Genomic DNA, 21,043 nt, shown 5'->3' on the forward strand with positions numbered 1-21,043 from the left:
CAGGAACTGGACCCCAAAGTTTTAATAGATGAACAAGTTACAAAGGTAATGAACTCACAATTACTTAGGTAATAACCTCACAATTTACGGGTGCGACTCTCGCTGCTGGGGTCCGGGGTTCGATCCCAGGACAGGCGGCCGGCAGCTCTAGACGAAAAAAAATATATAAAATAAATAAAAATGTGTTCACAAATTCATTTTTTTTTTTTTGAGGGAGATAAAATTTGAAGTGTGAGTGATGTGTGCGCTGATTATATTGTTCGCTAAGAAGTGTTTGATGTCTCTGGACTGTGTCAGAGTTACATCAAAAATCATTTTTCACTAGGTAATTATTGATAGTTTCTGTATTAAGTCAGAACTGTTTTTATAACCCACATTTTGAGGAATATTGTAGACAGGAGATTTTTTATGAATATTGTAATTAATGTGAGGTTGAGATGAGTGAGAGAACTGCATTGAAAAGTAAAGTGACTGACCTTAGTTAATAGGTCAAGTTCCCTTAAGATGCTTTGATGCCGGTGATGGGCTCTTGATCCGAGGAATTGGACTTATCCTCCTCACACTTGGCTCGAACCTGATTGCTTCCCATTTCCCCAGATGCTGCATGACCCTTATGGGTTTAGCACGCTTTCGTGAATAATAATGTGTGTATGAGTGTTGCGGGTTTATCGCTTCCCCCTTCATGAATTTACTAATATAATAATAATGTCAAATAATGATACAGAAAATAATTAAGATTTATTGGGAGTATTAATCTGGAGGATTAATAACCCCAGGATAACCCAAAAAAGTCAAGCAGTCAAGACACCAGTGGAAATAAATCATTTATTTTTTTTATTATCCTAGGTAATTAACATGTGTTACTAGGTATGATAATTGTACTTGTGTACCTGTACCTAAATAAACTTTCTTACCGTGTGACATATTTCCATTGATGTAGGTTGGTTCTCTTACCCAGGATCCTAACATCCAGATACCTACTTAATGCTAACATCCAGATACCTACTTAATGCTAACATCCAGATACCTACTTAATGCTAACATCCAGATACCTACTTAATGCTAACATCCAGATACCTACTTAATGCTAACATCCAGATACCTACTTAATTCTAACATCCAGATACCTACTTAATGCTAACATCCAGATACCTACTTAATGCTAACATCCAGATACCTACTTAATGCTAACATCCAGATACCTACTTAATGCTAACATCCAGATACCTACTTAATGCTAACATCCAGATACCTACTTAATGCTAACATCCAGATACCTACTTAATGCTAACATCCAGATACCTACTTAATGCTAACATCCAGATACCTACTTAATGCTAACATCCAGATACCTACTTAATGCTAACATCCAGATACCTACTTAATGCTAACATCCAGATACCTACTTAATGCTAACATCCAGATACCAACTTAATGCTAACATCCAGATACCTACTTAATGCTAACATCCAGATACCTACTTAATGCTAACATCCAGATACCTACTTAATGCTAACATCCAGATACCTACTTAATGCTAACATCCAGATACCTACTTAATGCTAACATCCAGATACCTACTTAATGCTAACATCCAGATACCTACTTAATGCTAACATCCAGATACCAACTTAATGCTAACATCCAGATACCTACTTAATGCTAACATCCAGATACCTACTTAATGCTAACATCCAGATACCTACTTAATGCTAACATCCAGATACCTACTTAATGCTAACATCCAGATACCTACTTAATGCTAACATCCAGATACCTACTTAATGCTAACATCCAGATACCTACTTAATGCTAACATCCAGATACCAACTTAATGCTAACATCCAGATACCTACTTAATGCTAACATCCAGATACCTACTTAATGCTAACATCCAGATACCTACTTAATGCTAACATCCAGATACCTACTTAATGCTAACATCCAGATACCAACTTAATGCTAACATCCAGATACCTACTTAATGCTAACATCCAGATACCTACTTAATGCTAACATCCAGATACCAACTTAATGCTAACATCCAGATACCAACTTAATGCTAACATCCAGATACCAACTTAATGCTAACATCCAGATACCTACTTAATGCTAACATCCAGATACCTACTTAATGCTAACATCCAGATACCAACTTAATGCTAACATCCAGATACCAACTTAATGCTAACATCCAGATACCAACTTAATGCTAACATCCAGATACCTACTTAATGCTAACATCCAGATACCAACTTAATGCTAACATCCAGATACCAACTTAATGCTAACATCCAGATACCTACTTAATGCTAACATCCAGATACCTACTTAATGCTAACATCCAGATACCAACTTAATGCTAACATCCAGATACCAACTTAATGCTAACATCCAGATACCAACTTAATGCTAACATCCAGATACCAACTTAATGCTAACATCCAGATACCTACTTAATGCTAACATCCAGATACCAACTTAATGCTAACATCCAGATACCAACTTAATGCTAACATCCAGATACCTACTTAATGCTAACATCCAGATACCAACTTAATGCTAACATCCAGATACCAACTTAATGCTAACATCCAGATACCAACTTAATGCTAACATCCAGATACCAACTTAATGCTAACATCCAGATACCTACTTAATGCTAACATCCAGATACCAACTTAATGCTAACATCCAGATACCTACTTAATGCTAACATCCAGATACCTACTTAATGCTAACATCCAGATACCTACTTAATGCTAACATCCAGATACCAACTTAATGCTAACATCCAGATACCAACTTAATGCTAACATCCAGATACCAACTTAATGCTAACATCCAGATACCTACTTAATGCTAACATCCAGATACCAACTTAATGCTAACATCCAGATACCTACTTAATGCTAACATCCAGATACCTACTTAATGCTAACATCCAGATACCTACTTAATGCTAACATCCAGATACCAACTTAATGCTAACATCCAGATACCAACTTAATGCTAACATCCAGATACCTACTTAATGCTAACATCCAGATACCTACTTAATGCTAACATCCAGATACCAACTTAATGCTAACATCCAGATACCAACTTAATGCTAACATCCAGATACCAACTTAATGCTAACATCCAGATACCAACTTAATGCTAACATCCAGATACCTACTTAATGCTAACATCCAGATACCTACTTAATGCTAACATCCAGATACCTACTTAATGCTAACATCCAGATACCAACTTAATGCTAACATCCAGATACCAACTTAATGCTAACATCCAGATACCAACTTAATGCTAACATCCAGATACCTACTTAATGCTAACATCCAGATACCAACTTAATGCTAACATCCAGATACCAACTTAATGCTAACATCCAGATACCTACTTAATGCTAACATCCAGATACCTACTTAATGCTAAGTGAACAGGAGAAACATGTTAGAAAACATGCACAATATCTTCACTGCACAGTATCATGCACAATATCTTCACTGCACAGTATCATGCACAATATCTTCACTGCACAGTATCATGCACAATATCTTCACAGTATCATGCACAATATCTTCACTGCACAGTATCATGCACAATATCTTCACAGTATCATGCACAATATCTTCACAGTATCATGCACAATATCTTCACAGTATCATGCACAATATCTTCACAGTATCATGCACAATATCTTCACAGTATCATGCACAATATCTTCACAGTATCATGCACAATATCTTCACTGCACAGTATCATGCACAATATCTTCACAGTATCATGCACAATATCTTCACAGTATCATGCACAATATCTTCACAGTATCATGCACAATATATTCACTGCACAGTATCATGCACAATATATTCACTGCACAGTATCATGCACAATATCTTCACAGTATCATGCACAATATCTTCACTGCCTGGAGTTTACCTGGAGTTTACCTGGAGAGAGTTTCGGGGGTCAACGCCCCCGCGGCCCGGTCTGTGACCAGGCCTCCTGGTGGATCAGTGCCTGATCAACCAGGCTGTTGCTGCTGGCTGCACGCAAACCAACGTACGAGCCACAGCCCGGCTGATCAGGAACTGACTTTAGGTGCTTGTCCAGTGCCAGCTTGAAGACTGCCAGGGGTCTGTTGGTAATCCCCCTTATGTGTGCTGGGAGGCAGTTGAACAGTCTCGGGCCCCTGACACTTATTGTATGGTCTCTTAACGTGCTAGTGACACCCCTGCTTTTCATTGGGGGGATGGTGCATCGTCTGCCAAGTCTTTTGCTTTCGTAGTGAGTGATTTTCGTGTGCAAGTTCGGTACTAGTCCCTCTAGGATTTTCCAGGTGTATATAATCATGTATCTCTCCCTCCTGCGTTCCAGGGAATACAGGTTTAGAAACCTCAAGCGCTCCCAGTAATTGAGGTGTTTTATCTCCGTTATGCGCGCCGTGAAAGTTCTCTGTACATTTTCTAGGTCGGCAATTTCACCTGCCTTGAAAGGTGCTGTTAGAGTGCAGCAATATTCCAGCCTAGATAGAACAAGTGACCTGAAGAGTGTCATCATGGGCTTGGCCTCCCTAGTTTTGAAGGTTCTCATTATCCATCCTGTCATTTTTCTAGCAGATGCGATTGATACAATGTTATGGTCCTTGAAGGTGAGATCCTCCGACATAATCACTCCCAGGTCTTTGACGTTGGTGTTTCGCTCTATTTCGTGGCCAGAATTTGTTTTGTACTCTGATGAAGATTTAATTTCCTCATGTTTACCATATCTGAGTAATTGAAATTTCTCATCGTTGAACTTCATATTGTTTTCTGCAGCCCACTGAAAGATTTGGTTGATGTCCGCCTGGAGCCTTGCAGTGTCTGCAATGGAAGACACTGTCATGCAGATTCGGGTGTCATCTGCAAAGGAAGACACGGTGCTGTGGCTGACATCCTTGTCTATGTCGGATATGAGGATGAGGAACAAGATGGGAGCTAGTACTGTGCCTTGTGGAACAGAGCTTTTCACCGTAGCTGCCTCGGACTTTACTCTGTTGACGACTACTCTCTGTGTTCTGTTAGTGAGGAAATTATAGATCCATCGACCGACTTTTCCTGTTATTCCTTTAGCGCGCATTTTGTGCGCTATTACGCCATGGTCACACTTGTCGAAGGCTTTTGCAAAGTCTGTATATATTACATCTGCATTCTTTTTGTCTTCTAGTGCATTTAGGACCTTGTCGTAGTGATCCAGTAGTTGAGACAGACAGGAGCGACCTGTTCTAAACCCATGTTGCCCTGGGTTGTGTAACTGATGGGTTTCTAGATGGGTGGTGATCTTGCTTCTTAGGACCCTTTCAAAGATTTTTATGATATGGGATGTTAGTGCTATTGGTCTGTAGTTCTTTGCTGTTGCTTTACTGCCCCCTTTGTGGAGTGGGGCTATGTCTGTTGTTTTTAGTAACTGAGGGACGACCCCCGTGTCCATGCTCCCTCTCCATAGGATGGAAAAGGCTCGTGATAGGGGCTTCTTGCAGTTCTTGATGAACACAGAGTTCCATGAGTCTGGCCCTGGGGCAGAGTGCATGGGCATGTCATTTATCGCCTGTTCGAAGTCATTTGGCGTCAGGATAACATCGGATAGGCTTGTGTTAATCCAATTTTTTGGCTCTCTCATAAAAAATTCATTTTGATCTTCGACTCTCAGTCTGGTTAGCGGCTTGCTAAAAACTGAGTCATATTGGGACTTGAGTAGCTCACTCATTTCACAGTATCATGCACAATATCTTCACAGTATCATGCACAATATCTTCACAATATCATGCACAATATCTTCACAGTATCATGCACAATATCTTCACAGTATCATGCACAATATCTTCACAGTATCATGCACAATATCTTCACAGTATCATGCACAATATCTTCACAGTATCATGCACAATATCTTCACCCAGGTTCCATGGTTGTCAATCACAGGTGCTACAACTGATTCATTGAACTGCCAACTATACTGCTTAAAATAATTTAATACATCAAATGTCTTTGAGTATTGTTTAGACCTTCATTTATATTGCTACAAGAAACTGCAATGTGTTGCATAATTATGGCTAAACTAGAAATACAGTAGTATAAATTAACATGAAAACTAAAACTGAGGTGTAGAAACCCCTCAAAGGAGATGTTAGTTACTGGTAAAAAGGCTCTTGATCTACAGAATTGGATCTGCTCTCCCCTTGGAGAGTGAACCCAGTTGTCTCCCATTCCCTAAGTGTAGTGTAACCCCTGTGGGTTTATGCTTCCTCCAAATAAAATAATTGTCTTCACTTTACTTGCGTATTTTATAAAATTTACTTATCACTTTGTACAATTTAATAAAGAAAAATTAAATCTAAGAGTTTATTAAATATATAATGAATAAGTGTATTCTAATTTGTAATTTTTTTTATTATTCACTCCAGTTTGTTGCATTTGTGGCAGCAGTCATCATGTCACTTGACTCAGGGGTGAGTACACTACAAATGATTTATACCTAATTAATGTATTCTTCCAGAATTAACCATTCCTCTTTGAACCTTAACAGATTCCATCTTGTTAAATCAACCCTTATATGCAACTTCCCAAACATTAATCTTTGCTCAGGTTTTGCTTCTGTAGGTATATCTGCCTATCCCAGTACTTTATCCAACTGAATGTTCTAATCTTCAGCACACATGTGACCTCCTCTGACTCTGGCTGTCTCTTAACTTCTCAGTGTTCTGTCTTAAGTGGCTTTTCTCACCTTTACTTTTTCACTCAGAACATGATAATGTTCTAAAACAAAATGAAGTTGTTTTATTTTCAGTTTGTAGTTTAACTGTGATTACTTCCTAAAATTTGTTATATATTAATTAAACTTGTGCTTTAACTGCTCATACAGAGTATAGTGTACTGTACTGTTCTGTATTTTAATTGTTAAAATTGAATAAAACAGGCATCATGAAGTATTGTTATACCTTTTATATTAAGACTTGACTGACACAGTTGGTATATTAAATTTGATTTAAATCTAGTTATCTTTTATTTTATTTAGATGTCACGTGAGGAGAAGGAGAAGCTTCTCAACCAAAAAATGGAAAATATTAGACGGAAAAATGAAGAGCTTCGTAAACGACATCAGGTAGTCAGCTTTCCTCACTTGGATTATAAAAACTATATTACTTCAGTCCATAACCTGAAATCATACTTACCTTGATAAATATTTTGTATGTACATACGATGCTTTAGAAATTTAGATAAGTCATAACTCAGGTCATGTCCTCAGCTCACTACCAGGGGACCTGGGTTCAATCCTTAGTGAGTCAAGATGTATGGGAAAATCACCGTACACCTGTTATTGGTGACATACTTCGGGGTATTAGTAATAGTATATCTTAGATAGTAGAGTAAAAAGACACTTTCAGCAAAGAAACTTTTTTCTACTACAATGTTGTTTCACCCACTTGGGGCTTTACCCACTACTTGGAATACTGCATGTAAAGCGGTGGTAAATGAAGCAGACTGTGGTTCGTACGTCAGTTTGCATGTGGCCAGCAGTAACAGCCTGGCTGATCAGACCCTGATCCACCATGAGGCCTGGTCTCAGACTGAGCCGCAGGGGCTTTGACCCCCGAAACCTTCTCCAGGTAAACTCCAGGTAAGTGGAGAAGGTGAGGTGCCTCTGGGTCAGGTCAGGTATTGCTAGGATAAGATCAGGTTTTATTACAGGCAAGGTCTAGTGATGCTGGGTAAAGGCGAGGTCAAGGAAGTCAGAGCATGGTATTGTGTGTTTAATATAGTATGTTGATTCAAGATTATCTGTGCAATAGATGTAGATAAATGTACATACCAATACCTCTGTTTTGTTTTATGGTATTGGTGAGATGGCTGAATGATAGCAGTCTTAAGCAGTTTGTTCCCAGTTCATAATATATATGTGAATTTTATGCTGCCATGTATCATGTATGCATTTTGTGTGTCATCCATTTTGTTCACATTTGTTTTCTTTAAGCCTAGTACTGTACTGTCTCTAAATACTTTGCTGTCATGCCTACATAATCATGATCAAAACCACCATAAGGTATGCTATAGACTCCTGCTGTGCCTGTGTGTCTGTTGAGGCAAGGCGTTTTGGTGATTTCTTGATGGTTTTGGTAGAGAGCACACTGATGCTCTTATAGAGCACATCATCAGTTCCTACAGAAACAAGTCCTCCAACATTCTTCCTAAACCCAAAGAAAACATAACCATTGCTGGGTCATGATTAATATTTCTCACTGGACCAACAGCAGCAGCCATAATCCCCTTCCTCCTCCAGTAAGCCAACATGAGTGTAACTGTACTCTCTACCAAAACCATAAAAGAATTCACCAAAACACCTCTCTTTGACAAGAACGTAGGGATACCAGGACTTTGTGGTACATGTTGTAGTGGTTGTGATCACTTTTATGTATGTGAGACTATAAAGTATTTAAATACCAGACTTTAAGAACACAAATATGCATGCAGAATAGATGACACTTGCAACATATGCATAATATACTGCAGCACTCTTTCATTAATCATGAACTGGGGCTAAGCACATCTTTACAAATAAAACACAATACTAAATGCAGGTATTTTGAGACTGCCACTTTCTAACCTCACCAACACCATACAGTGAAACAGAGGGATGTATATTTTATAAAAACCCACTGCATGAATAATCTTGATAAATTAGACACATGTGCAACTCTTGGGTATCTTTATTGAGGAAACGTTTCGCCACACAGTGGCTTCATCAGTCCATACATAGGAGAAACTTGAATAACATATTAATACAAAATACCATGACATGACCCCTTGGCCTTACCTGCACCCAGCATCACTTGACCCCACCTGTAACAGCACCTGGCCTTAGCAGACAGTACCTGACCTGTTCTAGTGGCACCTGACCTGACCCGGTAGCATAGCACCTCTTCCATTTGCTTTATTTACCACTGTTTTTACGTATTCCATATATGTACTTGAAAAGGCCACATGTGGGTGAAATGTTGTAATAATAAAAGGTCTCTTCTGAAAGCACTTTTTTTTTATCATTATCTGCCAGTTCATATCTATTCATATACAACATTAAATAGGGCTGGGCTTTGAAATGAGCTGATGCAGGATAACAGCTCCTAATCTGTAAAAAAATAATAAATGTTTTTCCATCTGCCTCTTTTTCATTCAGTGTTTATTCTTTCAGGAAATTGAAGCTGACAAGAAAAATGCCGATATTTTTAGTTCAACAGTGACAATGGATGAAGTAAAACCATACAAAATGAAAATGCCCAGGGTTCGTCCAGAAAGGTCAGACAGGCCTCGTGAGATGCTTGATCACCCTCCCCCCCCTCGTCCTGCAGACATTATGCCTTCCAGGCAGAGACTATCTGAAGTAAGGGCCCTAGGATGCATTCACTGTGCCATGTTCTATAAAAGTTTAATTTGTTAGTATGTATAGTACTGTAAATCAAAAGCAATGAATGGAAATATAAACACATATGTATTATAATGTGATCCTTTATTGACAACGTTTCGCCCACACAGTGGGCTTTTTCAAGTCACAAGCAGATCTACCTGGGGTGGAAGGTACGCGAGTATTTATAGTCAGGTTCAGAATGCTGAGGTCAGGTGGAGAAAGCTGCATCTGATGATGTACCGAGTGGGGTTATAGAGTCTAAAATCTTGGGTAGCTTGGAACATCATCAGATGCAGCTTTCTCCACCTGACCTCAGCATTCTGAACCTGACTATAAATACTTGCGTACCTTCCACCCCAGGTAGATCTGTTTGTGACTTGAAAAAGCCCACTGTGTGAGCGATACGTTGTCAATAAAGGATCACATTATACTGCATATGTGTTTATATTTCCATTGTGTCGGTATTTTATACCATTTATTTCCAAAAGCAATGAATGTTCATCATTATAAGCAATTTTAATGGAGTGCTCAGGATTCAAACCAGTGGTGTGGTGGTTTTTGCATTCAGTGGCTAAAACAATGGGCTAATAATTCTAGGATCACCAAGCAATTGGTTCACATCCTAATGACTTCATAAATATTTTCATGTTCATTATGACTTTTCAGCACATTATAAGCTTGTACTATACTTTTTCAGAATGATGGTCCTCCACCAGATCCTTCATACCGTTTTCTGTCTGATCCTGATAGAGATGGGATAGAGATAGGAAGAGATAAAAGAGAATGGGGAAGAGGTGGACGAGGAAGAGGAAAACGTGGTGGGAGAGGGGGAGGAAGTTTGTGGGATGGGTCAGGGGAAGATAGAGGAATGGAAAGTACATGTGACAGGGAAGGAAGAGGTATTGGGAGAGGTGGTAGAGGTGGATTTAATTTTAGTGAGGGAGAAAATGATGGGAAACTAGACAGTGGACAGACTGAGGGAGAATATGGGAGCCGAGGGGATAGAGGATTTAATCGAGGAAGGGGAAGGGGGAGAAGTAATGGAAATTCTTTTAACTCTGATGGTGAACGAGGATATGAATGTGGGAGAGGGGGAAGAGGGAGATTTAATGAAAAATTAAGACAAGAAAATGAAAATTTTGGTGCAGGGTATGGTGCCGAAAGTAGTGACTGTGGTGCTGGTGGTGGAGATGAAGGAAGAAGAGGGAAGTTAAGTTTTGCGTCACGAGACATCAGATATTATCCAGATGATAATGAAGATCAAAGAAGTGATAAAGGTAAGGGAAGAGGGAGAGGAAAATATACTCAGCGTTATCAAGATGACTATGAGGATAAGGGCAGACAACGTGAAAGAGGCCGAGGACGAAACCACTTTGAACACCGAGGCAGAGGAAGGGCAAGAGTAAGTACAGGTAGTCATCTGTCATTTAAAGACTGCTAGCTTTCCCTTGCAGTAACTCACTTTCTCACACACGTGCTTACAAAAGTAGAAGGAATGGAGGACACCCTAGGATCATTAAGATCATAAACTGATACAAAATTGTAAAAGAAATTTCTGAATGACATCGACAGAGCTCACAGATGCAAACTATGAAAAAAGTAGCGTAGAAATAATGCTAGAAAATATTTCTTTACATGTAGTCAGTAAGTAAGGTACACATAAGTGCAATTATCATACATAGTAACATTCCTATTTGTAAATTTCCTAGGATAATCCAAAAAAGTCAGATAAAGTGTCTTATTTCCATTGGGGTCCTAGTCTTTCTTTCAACACACCAGCCGTATCCCACCGTGGCAGGGTGGCCAAAAAAGAAAAACGAAAGTTTCTCTTTATAAATTTAGTAATATATACAGGAGAAGGGGTTACTAGCCCCTTGCTCCCGGCATTTTAGTCGCCTCTTACAACACGCATGGCTTACGGAGGAAGAATTCTGTTCCACTTCCCCATGGAGATAAGAGGAAATAAACAAGAACAAGAACTAGAAAGAAAATAGAAGAAAACCCAGAGGGGTGTGTATATATATGCTTGTACATGTATGTGTAGTGTGACCTAAGTGTAAGTAGAAGTAGCAAGACGTACCTGAAATCTTGCATGTTTATGAGACAGAAAAAAGACACCAGCAATCCTACCATCATGTAAAACAATTACAGGCTTTCGTTTTACACTCACTTGGCAGGACGGTAGTACCTCCCTGGGCGGTTGCTGTCTACCAACCTACTACCTATTTGTTATATGTTAGCTGTATAGGTAGTAGGTTGGTAGACAGCAACCACCCAGGGAGGTACTACCGTCCTGCCAAGTGAGTGTAAAACGAAAGCCTGTAATTGTTTTACATGATGGTAGGATTGCTGGTGTCTTTTTTCTGTCTCATAAACATGCAAGATTACAGGTACGTCTTGCTACTTCTACTTACACTTAGGTCACACTACACATACATGTACAAGCATATATATACACACCCCTCTGGGTTTTCTTCTATTTTCTTTCTAGTTCTTGTTCTTGTTTATTTCCTCTTATCTCCATGGGGAAGTGGAACAGAATTCTTCCTCCGTAAGCCATGCGTGTTGTAAGAGGCGACTAAAATGCCGGGAGCAAGGGGCTAGTAACCCCTTCTCCTGTATAAATTACTAAATTTAAAAAGAGAAACTTTTGTTTTTCTTTTTGGACCACCCTGCCCTGGTGGGATACGGCCGGTTTGTTGAAAGAATTAACCCTTTCAGGGTTTCCGATGTACTAGTACGGCTTATGCATCAGGGTTATCGACTTACTAGAATGCCTAAATTCTAGTGCCTTCAAATCTAATGAGAGAAAGCTGGTAGGCTTACATATGAAAGAATGGGTCTATGTGGTCAGTGTGCACAGTATAAAAAAAATCCTGCAGCACACAGTGCATAATGAGAAAAAAAAAACTGACTTTTTGGTTTAAAACAGCGACTTTGCAGTGTATTTTCGTATGGTATTTATGGTTGCATTCTCGTTTTCCTGGTCTCATTTTATAGAATGGAAGACATATTACAGAAATTGAGATGATTTTGACTGGTTTTACAATGAAAAGTACCTTGAAATGGAGCTCAAAGTAGCAGAAATGTTCGATTTTTACCAAAGTTCAAAAGTAAACAAATCATGTTATGGGTCCAATACACGTCAACTGGTGAGTCTAATAATCTTTCACAAGTGCGCTGATATTATTTATACCATTTCTACACTATGCAGTAGTTTGCATAACAGTAAATCTTCTATTTTTTTTTAGAATAAAAATTCAAAGTGGAAAGCAAAAGGGATGTAAGAGGGGCCTTGGGATGTGACTAATGAACAGAGAAAATGTTATTTTAGTGCCAGGAATGTCTGTCTTGCTTATTCTGGACCCTATCTGGAAATTGGCATCTTCTAAAATTTGTGTGAAATTGGCAAAATTGCCAATTTCTAACCACTTTTTGGACACTTGAAATGGGTAAATGGGTGGTTTCTTGTACTCATTCGATAGAAAAGCTGGAGTTCTAGTGAAATAGATACGATTTTTGTTGACTAGTACACTGAAATTGACCGAAAACAGGGCTCAAAGTGGGCGAAATCGCCGATGCGTCAACATCGAGACCATTAACTTTGCGATAGCATAATTCCGTAAGTTTTCCACCAAATTTCATACTTTTGGAGTCATTGTGATTGGGAAAAGATTCTCTATCATTTCATAAGAAAATTTTTTTTTTTTTTTCCGAAAAATTTTCGACCCTGAGAATGAGTTTAGGAGAGGGCCTCTCAACCCTGACAGGGTTAGCTACAGTTAGAGTAAGAGGTAGATAGGACAAGAGGAAAATGGCAACAACAAGTAAGAGAGAGGTGAAAGTGTATAAACTAAGGGAGGAGGAAGTTAGGGTGAGATATAAATAACTATTGGCAGAAAAGTGGGCTAGTGCAAGTATGAGTAGTGGGGGAGGGTTGAAGACGGTTGGAATAATTTAAAAAATGCAGTATTAGAGTGTGGGGCAGAAGTTTGTGGCTATAGGAGGGTGGGTGCAGGAGGAAAGAGGAGTGATTAGTGGAATGATGAAGTAAAGTGTATGATAAAAGAGAAAAAGGTGGCTTATGAGAGGCTTTTACAAAGCAGAAGTGTTATAAGAAGAGCAGAGTATATGGAGAGTAAAAGAAAGGTGAAGAGAGTGGGGAGAGAGTGCAAAAGGAGAACAGATGATAGAGTGGGAGAGGCACTGTCAAGAAATTGTAATGAAAATAAGAAAAAAATTTGGAGTGAGGTAAACAAGTTAAGAAAGCCTAGGGAACGAATTGGTTTGTCAGTTAAAAACAGAGTAGGGGAGTTAGTAGATGGGGAGATGGAGGTATTAGGTAGATGGTGGGAATATTTTGAGGAACTTTTAAATGTCAACGAAGAAAGGGAGGAGGTATAACATCATTTAGGAGTGAAGAAGAGCAGGACATGAGTGTAGGGGAGGTGCGTGAAGCATTATGCAGAATGAAAGGGGGTAAAGCAGCTGGAACTGATGGGATCATGACAGAAATGTTAACCCTTTGACTGTTTCAGGCCCCTCTTTGAAACTGTCATTCTATGTCGCTCAATTTTTGAAAAAAAAAAAAATTATTCTTTCTTATGAAATGATAGAGAATCTTTTCCTGATGGTAATGACACCAAAAGTACAAAATTTGGTCGAAAACTCACGGAATTACACTCCTGCGAAGTCTGTGGTCTCGGCGACACATAAGCATTGGCGATTTTGCCGACTTTGAGCCCTGTTTTTGGCCAATTCCGTTGTTCCAGTTGACCAAACTCATAGCTATTTCTTTAGAACTCCATTTTTTCTATCAGTTGAGTACAAGAAACTGCCCATTTACCGATTTGAACTACCCAATAAAGTGGTCAGAAATTGGCAATTTGGCCAATTTCATGCAAATTAAAAAAGATGCCAATTTCAAAATAGGGTCCAGAATAAACAATGTAGACATTCTTGGCACTAAAATAACATATCCTCTGTTCATTAGTCACGTCTCTAGGCCCCTCTTATATTACTATTGCTTTCTATTTTGATTTTTTATTCATACAAAAAAATACAAAATTTACTGTTATGCAGACTACTGCATTATTGTAAAAATGGTATAAATAATATCAGTGCACTAGTGAAAGAATATTAGACTCCCCAGTTGAAGTGTATTGGACGTGTGGTGTGATTTGCTTACTCTTGAACATTGGTAAAAATCAAACATTTCCGCTACTTTGAGCTCAATTTCAAGGTCGTTTTCATCGTAAAAGTAATCAAAATCATCTCTATTTCTGTAATATGTTTTCTATTTTATCACCAGAGACCATGAGAACAAGGATACAATGATAAATACATGTACTATATGAAAATACACCTCAAAGTCAGCGTTTTAATCCAAAAAAGTCAAGTGTTTTATTTCTCATTATGCACTGCGTGCATAATGTGGTGCACACTGACCACACAGACCCATTCTCTCACATGTGGACCTACCAGCTTTCTCCCGCTTGATTTAAAGCTGCTAGAATTTTTGCGTGTAAATACGTCTGAAACAGTGGCGCGTAAGACATATATATATATACGACCGAAACAGTCAAAGGGTTAAAAGCAGGGGGGGATATAGTGTTGGAGTGGTTGGTATTTTTGTTTAATAAATGTATGAAAGAGGGGAAGGTACCTAGGGATTGGCAGAGAGCATGTATAGTCCCTTTATATAAAGGGAAGGGGGACAAAAGAGATTGTAAAAATTATAGAGGAATAAGTTTACTGAGTATACCAGGAAAAGTGTACGGTAGGGTTATTATTGAAAGAATTAGAGGTAAGACAGAATGTAGGATTGCGGATGAGCAAGGAGGTTTTAGAGTGGGTAGGGGATGTGTAGATCAAGTGTTTACATTGAAGCATATATGTGAACAGTATTTAGATAAAGGTAGGGAAGTTTTCATTGCATTTATGGATTTAGAAAAGGCATATGATAGAGTGGATAGGGGAGCAATGTGGCAGATGTTGCAAGTATATGGAATAGGTGGTAAGTTACTAAATGCTGTAAAGAGTTTTTATGAGGATAGTGAGGCTCAGGTTAGGGTGTGTAGAAGAGAGGGAGACTACTTCCCGGTAAAAGTAGGTCTTAGACAGGGATGTGTAATGTCACCATGGTTGTTTAATATATTTATAGATGGGGTTGTAAAAGAAGTAAATGCTAGGGTGTTTGGGAGAGGGGTGGGATTAAATTATGGGGAATCAAATACAAAGTGGGAATTGACACAGTTGCTTTTTGCTGATGATACTGTGCTTATGGGAGATTCTAAAGAAAAGTTGCAAAGGTTAGTGGACGAGTTTGGGAGTGTGTGAAAAGGTAGAAAGTTGAAAGTGAGCACAGAAAAGAGTAAGGTGATAAGGGTATCAAATGATTTAGATAAAGAAAAATTGGATATCAAATTGGGGAGGAGGAGTATGGAAGAAGTGAATGTTTTCAGATATTTGGGAGTTGATGTGTCAGCGGATGGATTTATGAAGGATGAGGTTAATCATAGAATTGATGAAGGAAAAAAGGTGAGTGGTGCGTTGAGGTATATGTGGAGACAAAAAACGTTATCTATGGAGGCAAAGAAGGGAATGTATGAAAGTATAGTAGTACCAACACTCTTATATGGGTGTGAAGCTTGGGTTGTAAATGCTGCAGCGAGGAGGCGGTTGGAGGCAGTGGAGATGTCCTGTCTAAGGGCAATGTGTGGTGTAAATATTATGCAGAAAATTCGGAGTGTGGAAATTAGGAGAAGGTGTGGAGTTAATAAAAGTATTAGTCAGAGGGCTGAAGAGGGGTTGTTGAGGTGGTTTGGTCATTTAGAGAGAATGGATCAAAGTAGAATGACATGGAGAGCATATAAATCTGTAGGGGAAGGAAGGCGGGGTAGGGGTCATCCTCGAAAAGGTTGGAGGGAGGGGGTAAAGGAGGTTTTGTGGGCGAGGGGCTTGGACTTCCAGCAAGCGTGCGTGAGCGTGTTAGATAGGAGTGAATGGAGACGAATGGTATTTGGGACCTGACGAGCTGTTGGAGTGTGAGCAGGGTAATATTTAGTGAAGGGATTCAGGGAAACCAGTTATTTTATATAGCTGGACTTGAGTCCTGGAAACGGGAAGTACAATGCCTGCACTTTAAAGGAAGGGTTTGGGATATTGGCAGTTTGGAGGGATATGTTGTGTATTCAGGGTTAGCCCCCAAACCCTTCAAAATCTTTCTTAATTTCCATACTAATTCTCACCCTTTTTACCACAGGGTTGGCACTAGAAGCTTTCTTGGGCCCATGGTCACTTATTTTAGCCATCTGAGCAAGAAAATATTCAAGGATTACTTACTGCCTGTGTAGGATCAATAACATATTCAAAACTGTTAAGAGCTGCTCAAAGTATCTTGAATGATCTGGAATGGAGAAGAAAATAATTTCTAATTATCTGTGCTTATACAATATTTGGGAGCCAGAATTATAATCTGCACACTGTTATAACAACTTATGTACGGGTGAGAAGAGAAGAAATACAGCAAAAAGTAGGGGTGCCATAGGTACAATTAGAGAATGTTAAAGCGTTTGAGGTCTGTGACTTTTTAGCTTTGTATACTGGTTGGACTGAGTAATTTTAATGCTGTTTCTTTCTCATTTAATCTTCTTAAAATGGTTATAATCATAAGCATAATTTTTAAAAAGGTGGATTGGTAACCCTGCAGAAGGCCTCAGTCAGATGCTGGTCATCATATGACTAAGACCCACGTCAGGAAACACTTGTCCTGTTTATTGATGCACCTTACCTAACCTAACCTCAGTTGATATGTGACTTACCAGCTTACTTATCCTTCCATCCTCATCTCCTTGGATTATTAAGAGTTGAACTCCAGAAACTACTGATAGACCATGCCTGCAGCATTTTGCTGTGTTTAATATTTAAGGCATCCATTGAAGCAGTGCATTTTTTATTTATTTGTAGGAGAAAATCACCTGATGCAGATCTTGATTATATGATGACCTGCTTTAGAAGCATTGGTTTAAATCCATGGAATGAGAAAATGAAGTGTTTTCACTTGTATCATACTCAGGATATTATCCAAAGATATTATCACCACTTTATATTGAATGAAAAATTACTAGATATATCTTATTACATCACAGTATATATCTATGGTAGCAATTTAGATAAATACTATACACTATATAAATGTCAAAAACTGTATGTAATAGTTTTACTGTGAGGGTGTATAAATGTTAAGTGAAGGGAAGGAGGGGTAGGGGTCATCTTAGGGAAGGATGGAGGAAGAGAGGGAGTAAAAGAAGTTTTGTGTGCAAGGGGCTTGGACGTACAGCAGGCATTTGTGAGTGTGTTAGATAGGAATGAGTGGAGACTAATGGTTTTTGGGACTTGACGAGCTGTTGGAGTGTGAGCAGGGTAATATTTTGTGAAGGGATTCAGGGAAACCAGTTAGCCAAACTTGAGTTCTGGAGGTGGGAAGTACAATGCCTGCACTTTAAAGGAGGGGTTTCAGATATTTGGTGTTTGGAGTGACATTTAAACTATCGTATCTACACACCTTTGCAAAGGCAGTGATAGTGTGAATGATGGTGAAAGTGTTTCTTTTTTTTGGGGTCTTGTTGTAGATATTACTGTCATATCTCAGAGATAATGGTGTACTACTGATTTCTCATTCATTACAACATTTTAACCCTTTGACTGTTTCAGGCCCCTCTCTGAAACTGTCATTCTATGTCGCCAAATATTCAAAAAAAAAAAAAAAATTATTTTTTCTTATGAAAATGTTAAGATTATTTTTCTGAGTGTTTTAGTCCAAAAAAAAAATTTTTGCCATCGGTACTTACCGAGATATAGAGCCGTGAAGTTTGCAGAAAATGAGCCGCGTATGGCAACAGCGGCGACTGCCGCTCACCCGGTAAACTTTAGTTTACTTGTAATTGAAGGTTTTTTGTTTTTTTCACTATTTTATTTTTTCACATAACTTATGTGGCCTATGAGACCAAAGTAAGGTGCAATGTATATATATACACTCGTTGTATACAACACAATAAGCACACAAACATAATTATCAATATATTGTTTACAAAACTTGTTTACAAAAACAAACAAACAATCATCCTCCTCCTCCTCCTTCTCATCCTCCTTCTTCTCCTCCTCCTCCTCCTCCTTCTCTCCTCCCTCCTCCTCCTCCTCTTCTCCTCCTCCTTCTCCTCCTCCTTCTCCTCCTCCTTCTTCTCCTCCTCCTTCTCCTTCTTCTCCTCCTCCTCCTCCTTCTCCTCCTCCTCCTCCTCCTTCTCCTCCTCCTCCTCCTCCTCCTCCTCCTCCTCCTCCTCCTCCTCCTTCTCCTTTCTCCTTCTCCTTTCTCCTTCTCCTTCTCCTTCCTCCTCCTCCTCCTCCTCCTCCTCCTCCTCCTCCTCCTTCTCCTCCTCCTTGTCTTGTGTGCGAGTGTGTGGCTTATAATTGTTTTGAGTCAGAAGTCGGCAGCTGTCAAAGTGACATATTGTCTCATTAGTCACTACCCCTACCGCCTGTCAAAACAATGGGGTCGGATGCTGCTTCCCCTCCTCCATTCTATCTAATTATCTTTCTCCCTCATTCTATATCTTTCAATCTGTCTCTCTTTCTATCTGTCTGCCTATCTCTGTCTCACAGGTACACATAAATACAAGTATACATAGTGTAAATTACCTAGGATAACCCAAGAAATCCAGACAAAGTGCTATACTCTGCTTGAAGATGTGAGTAAACGTGATGACACAGTCTTGTGGCTCTCTCTGAGACAGAGAGCTAGATGGACAGACAGGGAGCTTGACAGACAGACAAATAGACAGACAGAAATGTTTGTGTACCAGCAAAAACAAAGGGAGGGCGATGGTCATGTAATATTACCCTCCTTTACGCTCATCAAAGTCAGCTCTTATCAGATGTTATCTCCCCTTATCTTGTCACTGTCATGGGGTGGACTTTTTTTTTTTTCTTGCTTCAAGGGAACAATATTATTACATCTTCTTCCTCCTCCTCCTCCTCTTCTCCTCCTCCTCCTCCTCCTCCTCCTCCTCCTCCTCTTCCTCCTCCTCCTCCTTAACCCTTTCAGGGTTTCCGACGTACTAGTACGGCTTACGCGCCAGGGTTATTGACGTACTAGTACGCATAAGTTCTAGTGCCTTCAAATCAAGTGGGAAAAGGCTGGTAGGCCTAGATGTGAGAGAATGGGTGTGCACGATAGAAAAAAAATCTGGGACCCAGTGGTGCATTGTGGGAATGCCATTTTAGTACACCTTGTTCACCATGCCTCACGGTAAGAAGCTCCTCACTCCTCAGTGAATTGGGACACTTTCGTTCCCCAGTGACAGTTCTAATACAGATGGAAGTGCCAGTGAAGATGAGTTTCAAGGTTTTGATGAGGTTGTGACCGAAACTAATGACCATAATACCGGTAATAGTGAGGAAAACCCAGACGACCCTCAGCCTTCCACCTCTGATGCTGGGCCGTCTTGTTCACATTCAGTTGTGCCAGAACAAAAGAGGAAACTACTATTTTCCCATATCCCGGACTCAGATGTCAGCATTGGTGATGATAGTGATAGTGAATATGAACTACAAACTCCTGAAAACAGTTCCAGTAGTGATAGTGAAGTGGAATATTCTCCAGTGAAGCGTCAGTATATACGACGGTATATGCGCTCTGGTAGTGTGCCATATGCTATTCCAAGGGGAAGGAGTACATCTCAGAGTACATCCCGTGGCTGTACAACAGGAACAGATAGTGAAAATGAAGATGATAGTGTTGCAATTGGGATGGAAAATGTGCATGGTGGTGGTAGTGGTGGTGCCGGCCGTGAGGCACCAGCAGTGGGCCATGCTGCCACCCACGCCGCTGCCTCAGCTGATCTACAACAAAGGCCACCATCCCCCACCCACCCACCCACCACACCAGCCTCCACAACCACAAACTCTACAACCACAACCACCTGTCCATATCCAGAACCCACAAGCAGACCACACCTAGGATTGGCAGGAAGCTGCCAATTTTATTCCAAATCCCCATCAGTTTGATGAAAGCCAAAGTGGACTGCCATCTTGTAAACTTGGGAACAATGCCACTGAACTGGAATGTTTTGAGTTATTCTTTGACGAACCCCTGATGGAAATTATTGTCAGGGAAAGCAACAGATACTTCGAGTACACCATGGCAAACACAATACTTTCACCAAAATCACGTCTACACCAGTGGAAGGAGACAACTGTGGCTGAGATGTATCTTTTCTTTGCCACAATAATGCTTATGCCACATGTGTATAAGCACAGTGTGAAATCATACTGGTCAACAGACCGCCTGATTGCAACCCCAGGTTTCAGTGATATAATGGGAGTGAATCGATTTGTGCTACTATTACGTATGCTTCACTTCTCAGACAAAACCAGGCCTGACAGAAACGACAGGTTATATAAGATTAGGAATGTGTTTGTGTATCTGAAAGAGAAATTCAATATGTATTTTTATCCCTTCAGGAAGCTTGTAATTGATGAGTCTTTGATTCTGTTCAAAGGAAGACTCTCTTTCAAGCAGTACATACCAAGCAAGAGG

General features: G+C 39.6%; 1 protein-coding gene across 1 annotated transcript; it reads left to right on the forward strand.

Annotated features, from left to right (window-relative positions):
- The first annotated feature begins 264 nt into the window (after positions 1–264).
- LOC138852018 (uncharacterized) lies at positions 265–11,125 on the forward strand. Its single transcript, XM_070081631.1, has 5 exons — positions 265–325; positions 6,452–6,496; positions 7,063–7,149; positions 9,235–9,423; positions 10,145–11,125. The coding sequence occupies exons 2-5, from the start codon at positions 6,479–6,481 to the stop codon at positions 10,886–10,888; spliced, it is 1,038 nt and encodes a 345-aa protein (XP_069937732.1). The 5' UTR covers positions 265–325; positions 6,452–6,478; the 3' UTR covers positions 10,889–11,125.
- Positions 11,126–21,043: the final 9,918 nt, after the last annotated feature.

This window comes from Cherax quadricarinatus, unplaced genomic scaffold (assembly GCF_038502225.1).
Source record: "Cherax quadricarinatus isolate ZL_2023a unplaced genomic scaffold, ASM3850222v1 Contig3414, whole genome shotgun sequence".
NCBI classification, from domain to species: domain Eukaryota; kingdom Metazoa; phylum Arthropoda; class Malacostraca; order Decapoda; family Parastacidae; genus Cherax; species Cherax quadricarinatus.